This window comes from Balaenoptera physalus, assembly GCF_965194825.1.
Source record: "Balaenoptera physalus genome assembly, chromosome: 2".
NCBI lineage: Eukaryota > Metazoa > Chordata > Mammalia > Artiodactyla > Balaenopteridae > Balaenoptera > Balaenoptera physalus.
In genome coordinates this window covers 143,170,225-143,188,171 of record NC_138883.1, presented here as the reverse complement: position 1 = coordinate 143,188,171, position 17,947 = coordinate 143,170,225, and the positions used below count along the sequence as shown (strand labels likewise).

The 17,947-nt window shown below is 43.7% G+C and overlaps 1 protein-coding gene and 1 long non-coding RNA gene across 2 annotated transcripts in view; one reads left to right on the top strand and one right to left on the bottom strand.

Annotated features, from left to right (window-relative positions):
* The window catches only part of LOC309654629, a 266,307-nt gene that overhangs the window by 69,839 nt on the left and 178,521 nt on the right, over positions 1-17,947 (bottom strand). The window lies entirely within an intron of this gene.
* On the top strand, positions 4,744-13,565 carry ZNF774 (zinc finger protein 774). The gene is made up of 5 exons (XM_082448773.1): positions 4,744-4,874; positions 6,592-6,704; positions 6,944-6,978; positions 9,161-9,267; positions 9,740-13,565. The coding sequence occupies exons 2-5, from the start codon at positions 6,690-6,692 to the stop codon at positions 10,978-10,980; spliced, it is 1,398 nt and encodes a 465-aa protein (XP_082304899.1). The 5' UTR covers positions 4,744-4,874; positions 6,592-6,689; the 3' UTR covers positions 10,981-13,565.

Below are 17,947 nucleotides of genomic sequence, written 5' to 3'. Positions count from 1 at the left end.
TTGGTTAATTATCCTGGAAGTGATTTGACTTAAAAGGGCTTACAATTTTTTTACTATTCTTTATTATTAACAAAGTTAATAATTTAAGTTGCTCATTTTGTTTCTAATTTTATTCCCTTTTATGTGAGTTATCTGAACCTTTTTCACTGAGTAAGTTTAAATGGGTCATTCTAAAATATGGCATTAAAAAATTAATGTGTTCACTGAGGAATATTTAAAATACAGATGAGCAAAAAGTATTGCTATGTTTATGTGTATACACGTGTGTGTGTCTGTGTGTATGTGTGTACAGATGCTTGGATATGTTTTTTAATAGAAATGATGCATTAGTGGGGAATTTTAAAATTTCGAGTGCCTGAACTGTATCATTCAAACTGGCTTAGTCGAGAAAAGAATATTTATTGACTCATAAAACAAACCTAAGAAAAGTCAGGGTTATTTCTGGCCTCAGTGACCAAAGACTCAAATATTCTCAGGGCTGCCTCCTGGCTTCTGCTCTTTGCTTCCCTCTCTCTGCGTTCACCTCATTCTCTCAGACTGCAGTTAGGCTGGTGGGAAACAAGGCTACCAGTAGCCTGCAGCTTCACATCTTCCCATTTTCACTTCCAAGAAGGAAAAGGTCTTTTTCCTTTGGTTCTAGCTTAAAAAGTCCCAGGGAAGGTCCCTGACAGGCTCAGCTTGGGTTACTCGCATACTCCCTGACAAACTGTCATGGGCAAGTTGGCCCAGTTCTGTGATTGCCTCAGGGTTGGTCAAGTGCCACCTCTAATCCAAACGCAGTGACAGAGGGAAGGTCACGTAATCAGATGGCAGTTCCCATCTGAACCACTGGGTGCTGTTTTCTAAAGAAAGATCGGGTGCTATTGCCCATAGAAGGATAGTGTGACGGTAGACAAATGACAGATACTCACTACATACAAATGGGATTATATTTCAGTAACTATTTTGCCACTCATAAAAAAATTTTCATTTTTCCATGTTCTACAACATAATTTCAATGATAATAGCATTTAATGGCAGAATAGTACTCTATTCTGGAATGCAAACATGACAACTGGAAGTGACCATGAGGACAAGAGCCACACACCAAGGTTGGCAGAGCAGGAAGAGAGGACGCCTAGATCCTTGATATCATCTCAGAGTCACTGCACCAGCACTACACTTCTTCTTGTTTTTTGGTTTTTGGTTTATTTATTTATTTATTTAGGCCACACCTCGGGGCATGCGGAACTTCCCTGACCAGGGATGAACTGGCGTCCCCTGCAGTGGAAGCGTCGAGTCTTAACCACTGGACCACCAGGAAAGTCCAGCCCTACACTTCTTGATACATGAGAAAAATAACACCTGATTTGGCTAAACCACAGTGGTCAAGTGCTGTTCCCTATACATGTACTTCCAGGCAGCCATTAAAAGTAAGCCAGGAAATTTATCATCAATGAAGGGGGATGGGCAGTGATGATAAGAACCCCAGAGAGGTTGAAAGGGAAACTGAAATAACGGAAAGTACAGCCTATTTATTTTTTTTGAACTATTAAAGGAAACTGACCCATAAAGCATCCCTGAGTCAACATGAGGCAGTTACAGCAGGGTGGAAATGGCAGCCACAGCTGAACTGAGCAGAAAGAGGGTTAGAGGTAGTACCCAAGGCTTCTTTGATGCTATGTAGCATGAAGGGTTCCAGAAGTCCCTAAGAGCTCCCAGTAAGGGGAGATGGAAGTAGCTGAAGCTGGAGCTAGGAAGCATCCCAAAGCGTCACCATGTGACCCAAGGCTTCTGGGTAGCAGACGAAGAAGGCACCAGAGAAAAAAGACCACCAGGCTTGAATGGGGCAGGAGGGGATGCGACCAGTACAGAGGCCAGAGCAGAGATCTGGTAAGGCGTGAGCTGCACCTCAAGTGGAGTGAGCAGGAGCTGGTGGAGAAGATCAGCTGGAGAACCAGGGTCCTTTCTCCTTGCGCCTAAATAACATGTTGGGAAGGGAGTAAGTGGAGAGAAGACCTTTGGAGGAGACAGCTCTCAGAGGGAATAGGAATTTCAAATTGACTAAGATTTACCCAAAAGTAGGCTTTTTTTTTTTTAACCCAGAAGAGACTGTTAACTGGTAAGCTGAAGAACTGCCCAATAAAGAGAATCTCCTGAGAAATCTAAGTTCAATTATAGAGATATTTTTTAAATTTTTGTACATCTGGCTCATAGTGTATGCATTGTGACTCCCCCCAACCCCAAGTTCCCCATACATATAGATCTCTACTATAAGTTTCCTTAAAGAGGTGTCACAGGAGTCTGACATTATGTCACAAGGAAAATGTCCTAAAATCTGCTTTAGACCTGTGAGAGCCAGCCACAAGGACTCTTGCTTCCTAGTGTTCATGTCCTTGTGTAGTCCTCTCCCACACTGTACCAGGGTTGGTCTGTGTGACCAAGAGCATATGGCAGAAGGGGTGGCGTATCCCTTCCAAGATTAGGTTCCTATCTCTTGTAGATCACTCACTCTGGGGAAACCAGCTGCCCTGTTATGAAGACAGGCCTGCGTGAGGGAACAGCCATATGAGTGATCTTGGAAGCAGGTCCAGCCCCAGTAGGGCCTTCAGATAACTGCAGCCCCAACTGACACCTAGACGGTAACCTCATGAGAGACCCTCAATTAGAGACACTCAGCTAAGCTGACTCACAGAAACCGTAAGGTAATAAATGCTTGTTGTTTTAAACTACTAAGTTTGGGGGTAATTTGTTATGCAACAATAGATAACGAATATACTCCCTCTCATAAAAATTTCAGTTACAGCACCTGCCAAAAATCTTTCTCTTTTCATTCTCCAAGAGGTCCTTTCACAGTTTCGCTCCCCTCCCCCACTTCCTCCTCTCTGCCACATTCTTTTTTCTTTTTTAAATATTTATTTATTTATTTTGGCTGCAGCAGGTCTTAGTTACAGTACACAGACTTCTTAGTTGTGGCATGCGGACTCCCAACAGTGGCACGCATGCATACGGAATCTAGTTCCCCGACCAGGCATCGAACCCAGGTCCCCTGTATTGGGAACTCGGAGTCTTACCCACTGGACCACTAGGGAAGTTCCTCTCTGCCACACTCTTAAGCACCCAGATCCCAACAGGTCATGGTCCTCTCTCCAAGTGGCCACCTGAGGTACATGGTCTTGTTTTCTCTACTGACTTCCTTGTGGAGACCAAGCTTCTCTGCCCCCCCCCCGCCCGCCCACCCTTTCCACCTTCTCCCCACACACCTGATAATGGTGAATAAGAGACTGGGGCAAAAGAAATAAGCCAGAGAGAGAGAGAGAGAGAGAGAGAAGGGGCAGGTGATAGGCATCAGCCAGATTCTGTGATTCTTCATTCATCTTCCCTCCACACTCCCGGCTGATTGAAGAACTACAGAATCTCCCCCGATGGCAGAATACCAGAAAGACTCCTGAGAGGCCTAGAGATGCCTTTGATTCTCTAGGGCCTGAACTATGTTCCAGTCACATGAGGCCTGGAAACCTCTAGGTTTCCTGGACATTCCTTGCTGTTCCTGCAAAGCAAGACCAGACATTTGTTTATAGTGGACAGAATTTCCCAAACTGCAATTGTGGTTATCTCGCAGATGACTACAATTATGTAGCAAATACTGAGATGCCACTGGTTATATGAAAAAAAGAAGAAAAGACAAAATATTACTTCGTATTTAGTGTCTTTTATGGTTTATCTCCCCTATTGGACTGTGAGCTTCATGAAAGCAAGGAGCACGTGTGATTCCTGTGGGTAACCACAGTGCCCAGAACAGTCTTGAGTACAGAACATTCCCAGTGAATATTTGTTAGAAGATGCACCATACATGTTTGTTGAAGGAATGGTTGAATTAGCATCAAAGGAGTCTTAGGCATTAGCCCATTGGCTGGTAATTCTAAGCTTTTTACAGTTCATCACAAAATGTACTTTCCTTTTTTCAGCTGGAGTGAATCAAGAGTAGACAGGCATGTTTTTTTCATTGTGAGGAAAGGCTTTTATTATTTTTTAGGTTCCCCCCCCCCGGCCCCCCCGCAAAGTGAACACTGGCTCTCACGTAAGATCCAGGAGTCTCCGCAGTTTGGAACCCAACACCACATTTCCTAGAATGCTTGACGCCCTCGCAGGCCTCCTCTGGTTATAATGGAAAAGGGATATGCCTGGGAACTGTGCTGCTAATAGAAGGAAGCAGAACGTCTGTTTTCCACTAACGGCTCCTGACTGGGGTTTGTTATGCCCAGTCTGAATTGGCCTGGAACTTGGCCGCGGCTCTGGCCGCCCAGGGGTAAGGCGGGGGACCCAGCAGAGGCGGCTGCACCGCAAGGTTATAGCGCTGAGCTGCTTCACGCTCTGGAAGGTGCCAGAGCGCGGGAGATGCAGTGGTTGGTAAAGGCTGCTCGGCGCTAGTCAGGTGAGGCCCGGAGGTTCGCATCTGCAGATCCATCTTTGGGTGTACAGTCTTTGGATCCTCTGCTCAGCTCTGAAGAGGCGGTTCCAGCGGTCGGGTAGCTCGGGTGAACTGGGTTTAGCCCTTGTCACCGCTCGGAACTGGGCGTCCCGGGACTCCCAGTCCTTTGAGGTCTTGCTCAGGACTACATTTCCCAAAAGGCTCCGCGGTGATTGAAAGCTCTATCAGCCTATGGACGGGGGAGACTTCTCGTCCCAGAAACAGAAAAGCGAATGGCAAGAGGACGGGGGCGGTATTTTCCGGCTGCTGGCTGTCTTGTCCAGAGTCCCACCTGTGTCCCCACAGCCCTGTCACGAATCCCAGTTGGGTTCTGGGCGGGACTGCCACGGCGTTGCGGGCCGGGTGCGGCTCGGCGGTGGAGGATTCTCACTTCGTGCTCCATCCCGGGCTGGGCCCCGGGGCGGTGAGTGATCCGGGGAAGGAGACTGCGGCTGCAGCCCGGGCTCTGCTGAGGGGCGTGGATGGGGCTCGCCCGCCGCCCCGACGTTGTCTCTGCCGGGTCCCCGCGCTCGCCTTTCCGAGCCCGCGGGTCTTGCTGAGGAGTGGGGAGAGGTAGCTGCGCTTTTCTCTGCCGGCGTCGGGATAGCTCATCCTCTTTTTTGGCTCCTCGGTGGTGGTCCTCTGGTTTCAGTTTAGCTTTGCGACCCTTTGACCGCTGCACCTAGATTAGGGCCTACAGCACCGCGAGGGAGGAGAATGGGTGTCGGCCCTACCCGTGCGGTCATGTTCCTATTAATAAACCCAGTGAACAAACTAGTGCTTCTCACAATGGCACTTAGTCACAGCACCTCAGCGGTCTAGGGCCTTTGAGGTCTCCTGTACGGCGGGGCAGGAGACCGGGTGGGAAACAGGGTTTCTCTAACCTTGGCTAAGAACTCTCCATCCCGCTGTCTCCTGTAGATGGGCCCTGCTGTTGGGTTTTATAATGGATGGAGAAATAAAATGTATGCTCAAAACTCATTACAGTTTTCACTTCCTAATGACATTATTTTTGTTTGTTAAGGTTTTAAACCAGAGAGATGAAATGTATTCCCACAGCTTTTAGGCTCCTAAAAACCCAGTACTTTATAAGTGACCAATAGCAATATGTGTAAATGCATAAATGTTTCCATGAATAGTGTGTGTATTCTAGTAGTACACAGGTGCTCTGATTGGTGAGACAAAAGATGTGAAAGAGTAAAAGTTCCTCACCCCGGTCTGATCCATCCTCCACTGAAATACAGAATTCTTTGTAGCAGGTTCATCTGTTCAATCAGCTGGCTGACTGTATTTGTTTTTAGTGGAAACTCTTTAAGGAGGAAAACAAACAAAAAAACAAACATTATCCTATATTACTTTGTGACTCCTAATGCCTAACAGAATATTAATTACTGAATAAATTACTGATGCATCCAGTAACCTGACCATCTCCCCCCAAATAATTTTTTCATGATAGTGATGTTAATTTTATTAATGTGTTAATGATTCTTTTCAGCCCCCAAGCATTTTGTTTTGTGCTTATCGCCACTGAATTTCACTTAATTTTACAGCTTATCCATGTTGTTTTTTAAAATCCATGTCTTTTTAAGTCCCATTTCTGACTGCATTAAACCTTGAAATAGAATGATACCTAGGGCAGTTCCTTTTGGGCTTCTGCATAGTTTGTCCCTTGAAATTGACACTAAATCTACAAGCCAGGAAAAGTCAGCTATTCTCATAACTAATATGAATGTAATGAAGTCCGCAATTTCCTACCTAGCTGAGGAAAATGTAGTTGGAGAGAATCCAAAGCGTTCCAGAAATCGAGTTATACCTGTGCACTCTCTCCTCTGTTTATCTTGTCCATCATGGACAATTTGTTCCTCAAAAAGTTAATGTCTCCAAAAGACTGAGGGTTCTGCAGATGTGTTTGGGAGGCCCAGGCCTCATTTTGTGATGAGAAAGTTGGCCAAAGGAAAGATTATGTTAAAACAGAATAAGAAAAGCATCCCTTCTGTGGTTCACAGCATTTACCTCAGAGCTATTCTGGTCAGCAGGTTTTGTTTAGGTATGTTTGGGCCATAGTGACTGTCTTTTGGTTTTGAGACAATGGTGAGAATATCTAAAGAGCTCTTGATGCATACTGAGGTCTCTTGCTGTAGGAACTGATGATGTGGCTGGGGACTTCAGGGACGAGTGGGTTACCTGGACACTGCTTAGAGAGTCCTCTTCAGGGATACCACCCAGCACAGTTAGAAGAATGGGCTCTCAAAGGGTAAGGATGCTACTCTCCTTTATCTTAGATATTTTGAGAGGGCCCAGATATGAGTGGTCTCTAGGGTTGTTGGTCTCTTAGAGCTTCAGATCTCTGTGAGAGTAATTGTTACCTCCCTGGCAGAAAAAGAATGACTTCCATTTTTATGGCACTTAGTAGTTTGCAAATTTATTTGATATTTATTGTCTTACTGATATCTCACCATAACTCTTTGATGTATTTTCATCCCCCTTTTCCAGCTCAGGACCCTGAGACTCAAAGTTAAGTGGCAGAGGTGAGAGTCCAACCCAGGTCTTTGTGGAAAAGGGGGAGCTCTTCCCATGGTTTTTTTCCTGTCACTTAAAAAAAAAACAAAAACCCTCCAATGCTCTTTCTAAAATACTGTGGCAGGACTTCCCTGGCCGTCCAGTGGTTAAGACTCCACGCTCCCACTGCAGGGGGCGCCGGTTCAATCCCTGGTCAGGGAACTAAGATCCTGCACGCTGCACCGTGTGGCCAAAAAAAAACAAAAAAAAGGGAAAAAATATACCATGGCAATGCCTTCTCCCTGCTTTACTTCATATCTAATACACAAGTGATATGTACTCACAAAAAAAAGGCAAGCAAAATGAAAACAAAAGTCATCCATCCCACTGCTGAAGAGTTACGATCCTTCCAGCCATTTTCCTAAGCATATATACAATTAAAAAAAAAAAAGAAAGAAAAGAAAAAAATTGGGATCATACTGAATATTCAGTTGTAAATCTTACTTTCTTACACATTGTATTGTGAATATATTTTGACAACAATAAATATCTGTACCTTACTTAAAATAACCACTTAGTATTTTGTTTTATGGAATACAGCAGTTACGTTAAATTGAACCATATATGTGACCATTTTTTGACCACTTTTTACCTATGAACTGACAATTTCATATGGCTCAATCAAATGTAATTATTTCTTCATTGAGGGACATTTAGGTTATTTCAAATTTTCACCTATATTGTGATGATGCTCTCTTAGCTAATTGTCTTTTTGAAAGTATTGTTTATTGAAGTGTAATTAGTTAATAATTAGCTAATATATCTTTTGCATAACTTTCTTTCTTTTTCTTTTTTTTTTTTTTTGGTTTTACTTTTTTTCATTTCCTTAGAATTCCCAGAATTAGAATTGCTGGGTGTGAGAATAGACTTCTAAGGTATTTGGTGTTTTTGCAAAATGCCTTCCAAAAAGATTGAATCAAGCTATTTATTTCTGTTAGCATTATATGAAAGTGTCCATTTCTTCATATTCTATCATGGTGAGTATCATAATCTAAGAGTCTGGGTAAAATAATAGTGATAGCTAACATTTACTGAGGACTTAATCACTTAATCCTCACGACAACTCTGTAAGGTGGGTTTTATCATTCTCCCTAATTTATAGATGAAGACACTGAGACACAGAGAGTTTAAGTAACTTTCCTGAGGTCACACAGCTAGTAAGAGGCAGAGTTAGGATTCAAATTCAGGCAATCTGACTGTTGAGTTTGCACTCTTTACCTCTACACTATATTGCCTAAGTGTATCATTGTTTTAATTTGAATTTCTTTGGTGAATGTTGAGGTTAAAAGTTTTCCATATATTTATAAGCTGCTTGTATTTTTTTCTTTTCTGAATTGCCTATTCATGTTCTTTGTCCATTTTTTTGTTTTTGTTTTGTTTTTTTCTTACAAGTGTTTGTCTTTTTCTCATGGCAGTACCGACTGCTGCCCTTCTGGGAAAATTTAAAAAGTAAACATGGGGCTTCCCTGGTGGTGCAGTGGTTAAGAATCCGCCTGCCAATGCAGGGGACACGGGTTCATGCCCTGGTCCGGGAAGATCCCACATGCGGCGGAGCAACTAAGCCCGTGCGCCACAACTACTGAGCCTGCGCTCTAGAGCCTCCGAGCCACAACTACTGAAGCCCACGTGCCTAGAGCCCGTGCTCCGCAACAAGAGAAGCTACCACAATGAGAAGCCCGCGCACCGCAGCTAGAGAAAGCCCGTGCGCAGCAAAAAAGACCCAACACAGCCAAAAATCAATCAATCAATCAATATTTTTAAAATAAATAAACTAAAAAGTAAACATTATAGTTATAGTTAACTTCCTTGATTCTTTCTAAGGGGGAGGTCATGGCGGCTTTGTTTTGATAAAATTGTCTCCACATGGGTTTAGCCTTATGCCTTGAGAGATGAGTTATTGTGCTTATTCTAGAGTTTCTATCACCCAAGTCTGATTTTTTTTTTTAATAGGAGGAAAAGAGCTTTTTCTCAGCCTCTTGGGGAGAGCACCCTTTTTTATCACTTCATCATGGCTGCCCTTTTAATGAGACTTAACACACATTAGAGCTTCCTGGGGTGTTCTCTTCTACCTACGGAAGAAGGGGGGATTGCATTTTGCTCAGGCCTTGTGTGATGGCTCACATTAACATCCTGTGTTCACCTTCCTTATAGGATTTCTAGACCAAGTGCAATCTCCCAGCTAGAGCAGAAGGAAGAGCCATGGGTCCTACCACTCCAAAATTTTGAGGCGAGGAAGATCCGGAGGGAGAGTCACACAGGTGAGATGTGTTACCCGGTGGGCAGAAATCTAGCATTTCAGCCCTTGTTTAAATGAGGAATTTGGAATGCTGCCCTAGACTTTTGTTCTTAATATTAGAAGGTTAAATTTGACTTCCTGAGCAATCAGTCATTGACCAGATAAAGTCTTCATTTTAAGTAAACATTTCACTTTTGTCTAGACTCTAACATCTTTAAAAGGAGTTGCCCAATTTTGGCAATATGTGGTATACTCTTGATATGAAGGTCCCCTCCAGATTCATCTGACCATCTTAAAATAAAAAGGGCTTAGGAATTCATGTTTTCTGTAAGCTCAATGATCTTCAATAAACTTTTCACAAAGTGAAAACGAGAGTAGTTAAACTAAATGTGGTCTGTTGCAAAAACACTAATTTTAATCTTTCTTGCTGCTTTCTGATGATCTTTCCTGATAAGTGATAACTTTATTCTCTGTTACTTCTGTTAATTTTTCAGACTTTAAGAATCAGGTGGCAAAACTCAATCAGGACATTTCTGAAACAGCAGAACAATGTGGAACATCCTCAGAAAGGGCCAATAGAGATATTTCTCATACTCCTCGTTGGGGAGGAAACTGGGAGAGGGGTCTTGAATTAGAAGGGCAGCATGGAACCCTTCTAGCAGAGGGCCAGCAGGAGCCCTTTTCACAGGAGAAGGAATTAAACAAGCTCCTGGAAGGATATATAGGAAAGAAGCCGGTGTGTGCAGAATGTGGAAAAAGCTTTAACCAGAGTTCCTATCTCATAAGACACCTAAGAACCCATACTGGTGAGAGGCCTTATAAGTGCATGGAGTGTGGGAAAGGCTTCAAACAGAGTTCAGACCTTGTCACCCACCGCAGAACACACACAGGGGAGAAACCCTACCAATGCCATGGATGTGAGAAAAAATTCAGCGACAGCTCAACCCTCATCAAACATCAGCGAACCCACACAGGTGAGAGACCCCATGAGTGCCCAGAGTGTGGGAAGACTTTTGGACGGAAGCCACACCTCATAATGCACCAAAGAACCCACACAGGAGAGAAGCCCTACACGTGCCTCGAGTGTCATAAAAGCTTTAGTCGCAGCTCCAATTTCATCACCCACCAGAGGACCCACACGGGAGTGAAGCCTTACAGGTGTAATGACTGTGGGGAGAGTTTCAGCCAGAGCTCGGATTTGATTAAGCACCAGCGAACCCACACAGGAGAACGGCCCTTTAAGTGCCCGGAGTGCGGGAAGGGCTTTAGAGATAGTTCCCATTTTGTGGCTCACATGAGCACTCACTCAGGAGAAAGGCCGTTCAGTTGTCCTTACTGCCACAAAAGTTTCAGTCAGAGCTCGCATCTGGTCACGCACCAGAGGACACACACAGGTGAGAGGCCTTTTCAGTGTGACAGCTGTGGGAAAGGATTTGCCGACAGCTCTGCCCTCATCAAGCACCAACGGATCCACACAGGAGAAAGACCCTATAAGTGTGGCGAGTGTGGGAAGAGCTTCAATCAGAGCTCCCACTTCATTACCCATCAACGAATCCACTTAGGAGACAGACCCTATCGCTGTCCTGAGTGTGGCAAAACCTTCAATCAGCGTTCCCATTTTCTCACACACCAGAGAACACATACGGGGGAAAAACCGTTTCACTGTAGTAAATGTGACAAGAGCTTCCGACAGAAGGCACACCTTTTATGCCATCAGAACACCCATTTGGTCTAGGAAATAGTCTTTAATGGTTCTTCTCCTCCCTTCCAAATTTCCATTGCTACTGTCTTTAAACGCTCCAAACAGAGAAAACCTGAAACTGGGTGTCAGCGGCTCAAGTCGGGCCCTGATCTGTTCTCTTTTTCCGTGCTTTAATGGCGAGGATAAACCTACAGGGTCCAAATAATGTTCTAAACACAAAAGGCATTCCTTCAGTGTTTTTGACTGACTCTTAGACAGAAAAATGTGAGTTTAATGCTTGATGCCTGGTTACTAAAAGAGAAATGAGATAAATGTAGTCACATTCTCATCATTAATGATTCATATTTGAGATCTTATACAAAGCCCTTGATATAATGCCTGGCCTTTAGAAGACACTCAATACAGGGTTGGTTGCTCTTATCGGCCTTATTACTCAATAAGGAATTTATTATTGCAGCCCCACAAACCCAGAACTTGCAAGAAATTAGACTGGAACTAGAAGATTCGGGGTGTGAACACATAGATTTAATAAAACAGAAAACACTCTCCTAATCCAGTGCTATGCAGTCACCAGATGTCTCATTGCCATGACAAGGCAGAATTATCGTAGAGGATGTCTGCAGTCTTGTGACTTGGAGACTAGAAGAATTTCAGAAGCTCTTTGTACAGCAGTGTATGAGGTACTCCCCCTGGAGGTTTGCTGCCCTCTGAGGCATAGAAAATATCCTGTGATGAACAGCCCAGAGGAACCTGGATGAGGACTGTAAAATTGTGGAAGCAAAGTTGCTGAGAATGTTAAATGATATTGCAGGGATCCTTCCTGGCATTAGCTGAAGGATGTAACCCTTGTTTTGTCATTTGCTGGGTCACTGGCCCTTTAGTTTTAAGTTAACGCAAGTCTCTGATCCTTTTAGGGTCATTCATTTTATGCACTAGTATAGTCCTCTATTTAATTGAAAAAATGGAGGGAAGGCAGTGTGTTGGAAGGCACACCGACTTCGTTGAGAAGGTGAGGTATTTGTGTCTTGGCCCCTTGACACCTAATTTGGCCAGACTTTCCCCTTCTCTCAGGCCCTACCTTACTTACCTCACAAGGTTATTGTGAGGATCTGATACATATACACGCACATGCACACACACACAAGCACTTTGTTGTTAAACTATAAAGTGTAATACCTGTAAAGTTTAATGTTACGGTATTGTTGCCAATGTCTTTTCTTCCAAGGAGCTGTGGCTAATGTTTCCCCAGGTGTCCCACTTTCTCTCATATTGAGGGACTTCTTTTTTTACCTATTGAAAACCTAAGGCCTTCAAATGCTCAACTCATTATGTGACTCATTACGGGTCACATGATGAACTAAGGGTAGAGCCAGGATCTCTCTGCAGGTCTCCTCTTCAACAACATGGAACAGACCAGCTCTGGGATTTGTTGGAGTGCCTCTGAGACACCACAGGCCTGGAGGACCCATATTATATCCATCAAACCACTCTGAATTTGGAAATGATGGAGGGATGTAGCCTAAGTTCCCGAGAGCTTTACAGGGTCCTGTGCTGGGGTCCTCGATCCTCATGGCAGATGTAAGTGGTTAAGGAGGGAGTTGGGTGTTGAACCCTCTGGAGAGAAGAGTGGGGCACTGAAGGTGTTTTCTTTCAAGCTTTCCTGTGTCAATACAGACTAAATTAATACATCAGCCTTGGAACACTAGTTCTCTTCCATTATATGGAGTGCCACCTGAGTGCTGTAACTCATGGGGGCATAGAACTCAGCTGATAACCTAAACTCTTTCTTTAATAGATAATTGATCAGAAAAAAAAAAAAATCTGGTTAATCCAGAGCTGTAAATTCTTAAAATGTGAGCCCAGACCAGTAGCATTATCATCACCTGGGAACTTGTTAGAAATGCAAATTCTAAGTCCCCACCCCAGACCTACTGAATTGGAAACTCTAGGGGTGGGGCCCAGCAATACGTGTCTTAATAAGCCCTCCAGGTGATTATACTGCATACTCAGGGTTGGGAACCACTGCTTTAAAAGGTAGCTCTTCTACTAAATGTAGACACAGTACTATTATTGCTCCTACCAAAAATGAACCGTGATTTTGTAATCATCAAATACGCCAGTCAATGTTCACATTTCCCTAATTATCTTGTGGTTTTTGTTTTTATTTATTTATTTATTTTTGGCCTTGCCGCATGGCTTGCGGGATCTCAGTTCCCAGACCAGGAATTGAACCTGGGCCACTGCAATGAAAGTGCTGAGTCCTAACAACTGGACCGCTAGGGAATTCCCTGTTTTTATTTTTTAGAGACCAAATAAGGTCTCTACATTCAATTGGTTGATATATTCCTTACAAAATCCTCCCTCTTCTCTCTCTCTCTCTTTTTCTTGTATTTCATTTGTTGAAAAAAAACCTTGTCCTTTAACTGTCTCCCACAGGTCTGTATTTGGCTAATTCCATCCTTTGGGGGTCCTTTAACATGCTCCTCTATCCTCTGCTTTCCTAATATTGGTAGTTGGATCTGTAAACATGATCAGTTTCAGATTTGGGAGAGGGGGACAAGAATACTCCATAGTGATCTTATGTAACTTCTATCAGGAGGTACCTGGTGTTTTGTTTTTGTTTTCGTTTTTTTGTCTCTTTTCTTGTGATGTTCACAACCATCGATAAGCCCTGATTTCACTTCGGTTTGCCAAATGATATTTTAAATCCGTCACTCCTTCTTCATTTATTTGCTGAAATACTTCTATAAAGAGAACTACCCCTAATCAACTATTCGGTTTCCCTGAGGTACAGTTTGTGTAGGAACAGCACAACAGCTGCTTGATTAGGACTCCTTTGAATTTTTTTTTTTAATATCACTATGTAAATTTTGGCCTCCATGCCTTAGATTTCGAAGCCCCTTCCAGTGAGAGACTCTTCTCTGACAGGACATTTATACATGCATACAACTCAGAATAACTTTTCTCATGGCCTTTGATGTTTTTCTCCTGGCTACTCCTCTCCAGTTTGTCTAGGTTCGCCAGAAAGTAGTGTGCTAAAGAGCTCGCTAAATACTTGAGTGATTCCTCAGGGATGGACTTGCTAAGTTTCCAATTAATATTTCCCGATACTATCCAGGCCTGAAAACAGGAGAGGAAATTACATTCCCATTAGCTGGGAATGGTTTTACACCCCTTTCATGGTAATATGAGAGTATATCATCTTCATTTATCTTATCTACCCAAGCATTGTTCTAAATCAAATATGATCAGTATGTTAAATAATAACAGCAATAATGTATAGCAATCAGATCAGAAGGTAAGGAAAACAGCTGGCAGCAGAGGTACGAGGTAATTCATGTGAAATCCAGGGGTACCATCTCTCCAGGGGAGGAAGTGTTTCGGCCTGGGGCAGGGGTACAACGGGGAATGAGAAAGTTCGGACATTCTGAGAATCTGGCACTGGATTAATGTGAAATGTCCTAGAAGAGTGTCCCGCAAGAAGGAGCCAGTTAGAGGACATGGAGGGACACAAAAGCTGCATTATTAGCACAAGCAGGCATAACCCTCACCCCAGCTAGGAATGTGATGTGTGCTCATGGTCTGTGAGCAACCCTAGATTTAGGAGGCAGGGTATGGAAGCAGCACAGAACCAAGGGTCTGAAGAGCCAGCCTCTGGCTTTGGTGAGGTTATTTACTAGCCAACTGTTTTTGGACAGGTCAGTTGATCACTCTAGGCTTCAGTCTATCTGAGAAATCAGAAAAAACATCTTTGTCTCTAACACTTTACAAATTTGGGGCTCTCATAGACCCTAGGATCGTCCACATCGAGAGCAAGCGCATCCACATGGGCACCTTCAAGCTCTGAGGGGATAAAAGCAGGTCGTCGATAGCCTGGCTCCCTCCCTCCCACTCCTCAGCCCTCCCCAGGCTCCGACCCCTCCTATGCCGACTTCCTAGTAGTTTTTTTTTTTTTTTAATTTATTAATTTATTTATTTTTGACTGCGTTGGGTCTTCGTTGCTGTGCGCCGGCTTTTCTCTAGTTGCGGTGAGTGGGGGCTGTTCTTCATTGCGGTGTGCAGGCTTCTCATTGCGGTGGCTTCTCTTGTTGTGGAGCATGGGCTCTAGGCGCGCAGGCTTCAGTAGTTGTGGTGCGCAGGCTCAGTAGTTGTGATGCACGGGCTTAGTTGCTCCGCGGCATGTGGGATCTTCCCGGACCAGGGCTCGAACCCGTGTCCCCTGTATTGGCAGGCGGATTCTTAGCCACTGCACCACCAGGGAAGCCCTTCCTAGTAGTATTTAACAGACAGCTCACTGGCTTATAACATAAATGGTCTTTTTCTTTCACCCTGTTTCTCATATTGTACAGATGTGTCTACCTTATAAGATGTGAGCTCTTGAGGGGCGATGCGTGACTCGCTTTGCAGCTCTGCTACTTGCCCCCTACCCTGCGCCCCCCAGCCATGAGCAGGGAATACTTAAATGGTATTGGCGAGAGTCAAGATGACTGACTTTTCATAGTTCCCTTTGTTTCTACCCTATGACTGGGCTTCTTGCACATTCTCTACACCTCCTCTCTCCTTCACTTCAGAATCCACATCATCACCAAGCCCTATCAGCTTTACCTCCCAGATTCCTCTCAACCCCATCTGTCAGCTGCCCCATCTCCACCACCAAGCTCTAGTCCCAGGGGACCACCATCTCTCGTCTGAATTCCTGCAGTGGCCTCCCAACTGGCGTCGCAGATTTGATTTGATTTTATATTTTTATTTTTATGTATTTATTTTTGACTGCACCTGGCTGCATGCAGAACTTCCCTGACCAGGGATCGAACCCAGGTCCCCTGCAGTGGACACGTGGAATCTTAACCACTGGACCACTAGGGAAGCCCCTCCCAGATTTTTGCTCTGATTTCTTCTCACAGAAGCCAGAGTGATCTTTTAAAATCCTAAATCTAATCACATCACCCATATGCTTAAAACTGGCAGCTTCCCATTGCTTTTCGGATAAAGGCCTGAAACTTTATCCAGGCCTACAAGGCCCCCCCTCAGTTTGACACACCCTCCAGCCTCTTCTGATATCACCTTCCCTCTCACTCACTTGCGTTCTCTCTGTTCCTTGATCACAGCAAGGTCATGCACACCTCAGAGCCTTGGTATTAACTGTTGCCTCTGCCCAGAATGTTCCTCGTCCAGATCTTTGCTTAGGCTCCTATTTGTCAACCAGGTTTCAGCATAAAACTTACCTCCTAACAGAGGCTTTCCCTGACTATCCCATCTAAATTAGTCCTCTTCCCCAACAGCCACTCTCTATCACATTATCCTCTTTTATTTTCAACAAAGGCTTTACACCTTCCTGATCTTTTCTTGTTTACTTATTTGTTTTGGTAAACTTCATGGGGGGGAGGGAGCCATTTCTCCTATTTGCCATTCTTTCCCTGGCACCTAAAACAGTGCCTGCTAGGTAGTAGGTGCTCAGTAAATGTTCATTGGATGAATTAATGAAGGCAGGCTCACAGGCAAGGAACTCATGCTAGAAAAGCAGCAGTATGAGACAAAGCGGGACAGGTGAGTGAGGGTCACACCAAGAAGGCTCTTAGTTGCCAAACTGAGTTTGGATATTATTCTCTGGGGAATGGAGTGTCTGTCATTGATGGTTTTCCAATAGAGGAGAAGCATGGTCAGCATTTGAGGAAGTTTGATTTGGCAGCCATGTGTAAAAGTCATATTCAAGAGAGAAAAATTAAAGACATTGGTTCAATCCATGACATAAAGAGCTTAGTGTCTGGCCCAAAGTGAGTCTCCAGTAAATGAATGTTATCACCAAGCACTGTGGCAGGCACTGGGAGATACAGAACAAAATGGCAAGATCATTAAACCTTTCTACCTCAAAAGAATTCTTCCTAAACCCTAGTGTCACATTCCTTCCCTCCCCTTTTTGTCAAACTTCCATTAATATTAATATATATTATATTCTCAGGGCTATCATGTCTAGGCTCTTTTAATCAGGCTTCCCACCTCCAACGTGCCTCTGGCTTAGATTTCGCTTTCCCCCTGTTTCCTGTATTTTGCTGGTGCCAAGTCACGTAGCTTCTGCCTCCACGCTGCCCCCACCCCCTTAATTGTAAAAGCACCACGTGCTTTCTGTAAAAATTTCCAAAAAATACAGAAGCACCCAAAGTAAAAAAATGGAAATGCTTTGTCTTTTCCTCATTTCTTCCCACAACCTCACTCCCCGGATTTCAACTCTGTAATAATCTGGCATCCAAAATCTCGTTCCTAGCTCCTCTTTTCCATCCGCACTCCAGCATCTGAACTAAAGGGATGGTTTTCCACCTGTTCTCTTTGATTTTTCCCTTCAGTTCAGCTCGAAAAACATTTATTGAGTGCTATGTACCAAGTCCTACACCAGACACTGGAAGTACAAAGACAAAACAGTGAAAGAGGTCCACGTTTAAAAAGCTGTTGTACTTGGGCAAGTTACTTACTCTCTTTGACACTTACTTCCTTATCTGTAAAATGGGGATAAGCCCAGTACCTTCTTTACGGCGTTGGATGAGCATTAATGAGATGATACATAGAAAACTCTTTGCATAGTACCTGGTACATTGTATCTGCTCTATAAATGTCAATGACAACAATGATAATGATGATAATCTTTGCCTTGGAGGAGTTTATAGTTTAATGAGGAAACTTGGAGAATAAGAATTACCTAGGTGAAGAAAGATGGGAAAATATTTTTGGAAAAGCAGAGACAAGCAGTTTAAATGAAATTAAAAGGTAGAGGTAGAGAGCTTGGAGAATAAAAAGTAACAGCTTGGACTTATCCTCTAAGAATATTTCTCAAAACTACCTTCATTAGTCCTACTTGGGGGGTGCTTGTTTTAAATGCAGATTTAGTGGCCCCACCTCCAGCAAATTTGGTAAATTCACACAGTGGAAGTGTTGAATACATCAGGACAAATGAACAAGCTACAGTTATAAGCATTAACACAGATAGACCTCAATAACTCAATATTAA

Excerpts from the sequence above, each read along its gene's own strand:
- ZNF774 (XM_082448773.1), top strand. Across the intron at positions 6,979-9,160 it reads CTCAAAGTTAAGTGGCAGAG|GATTTCTAGACCAAGTGCAA; the intron begins GTGAGAGTCCAA and ends CCTTCCTTATAG. Across the intron at positions 9,268-9,739 it reads CCGGAGGGAGAGTCACACAG|ACTTTAAGAATCAGGTGGCA; the intron begins GTGAGATGTGTT and ends TTAATTTTTCAG.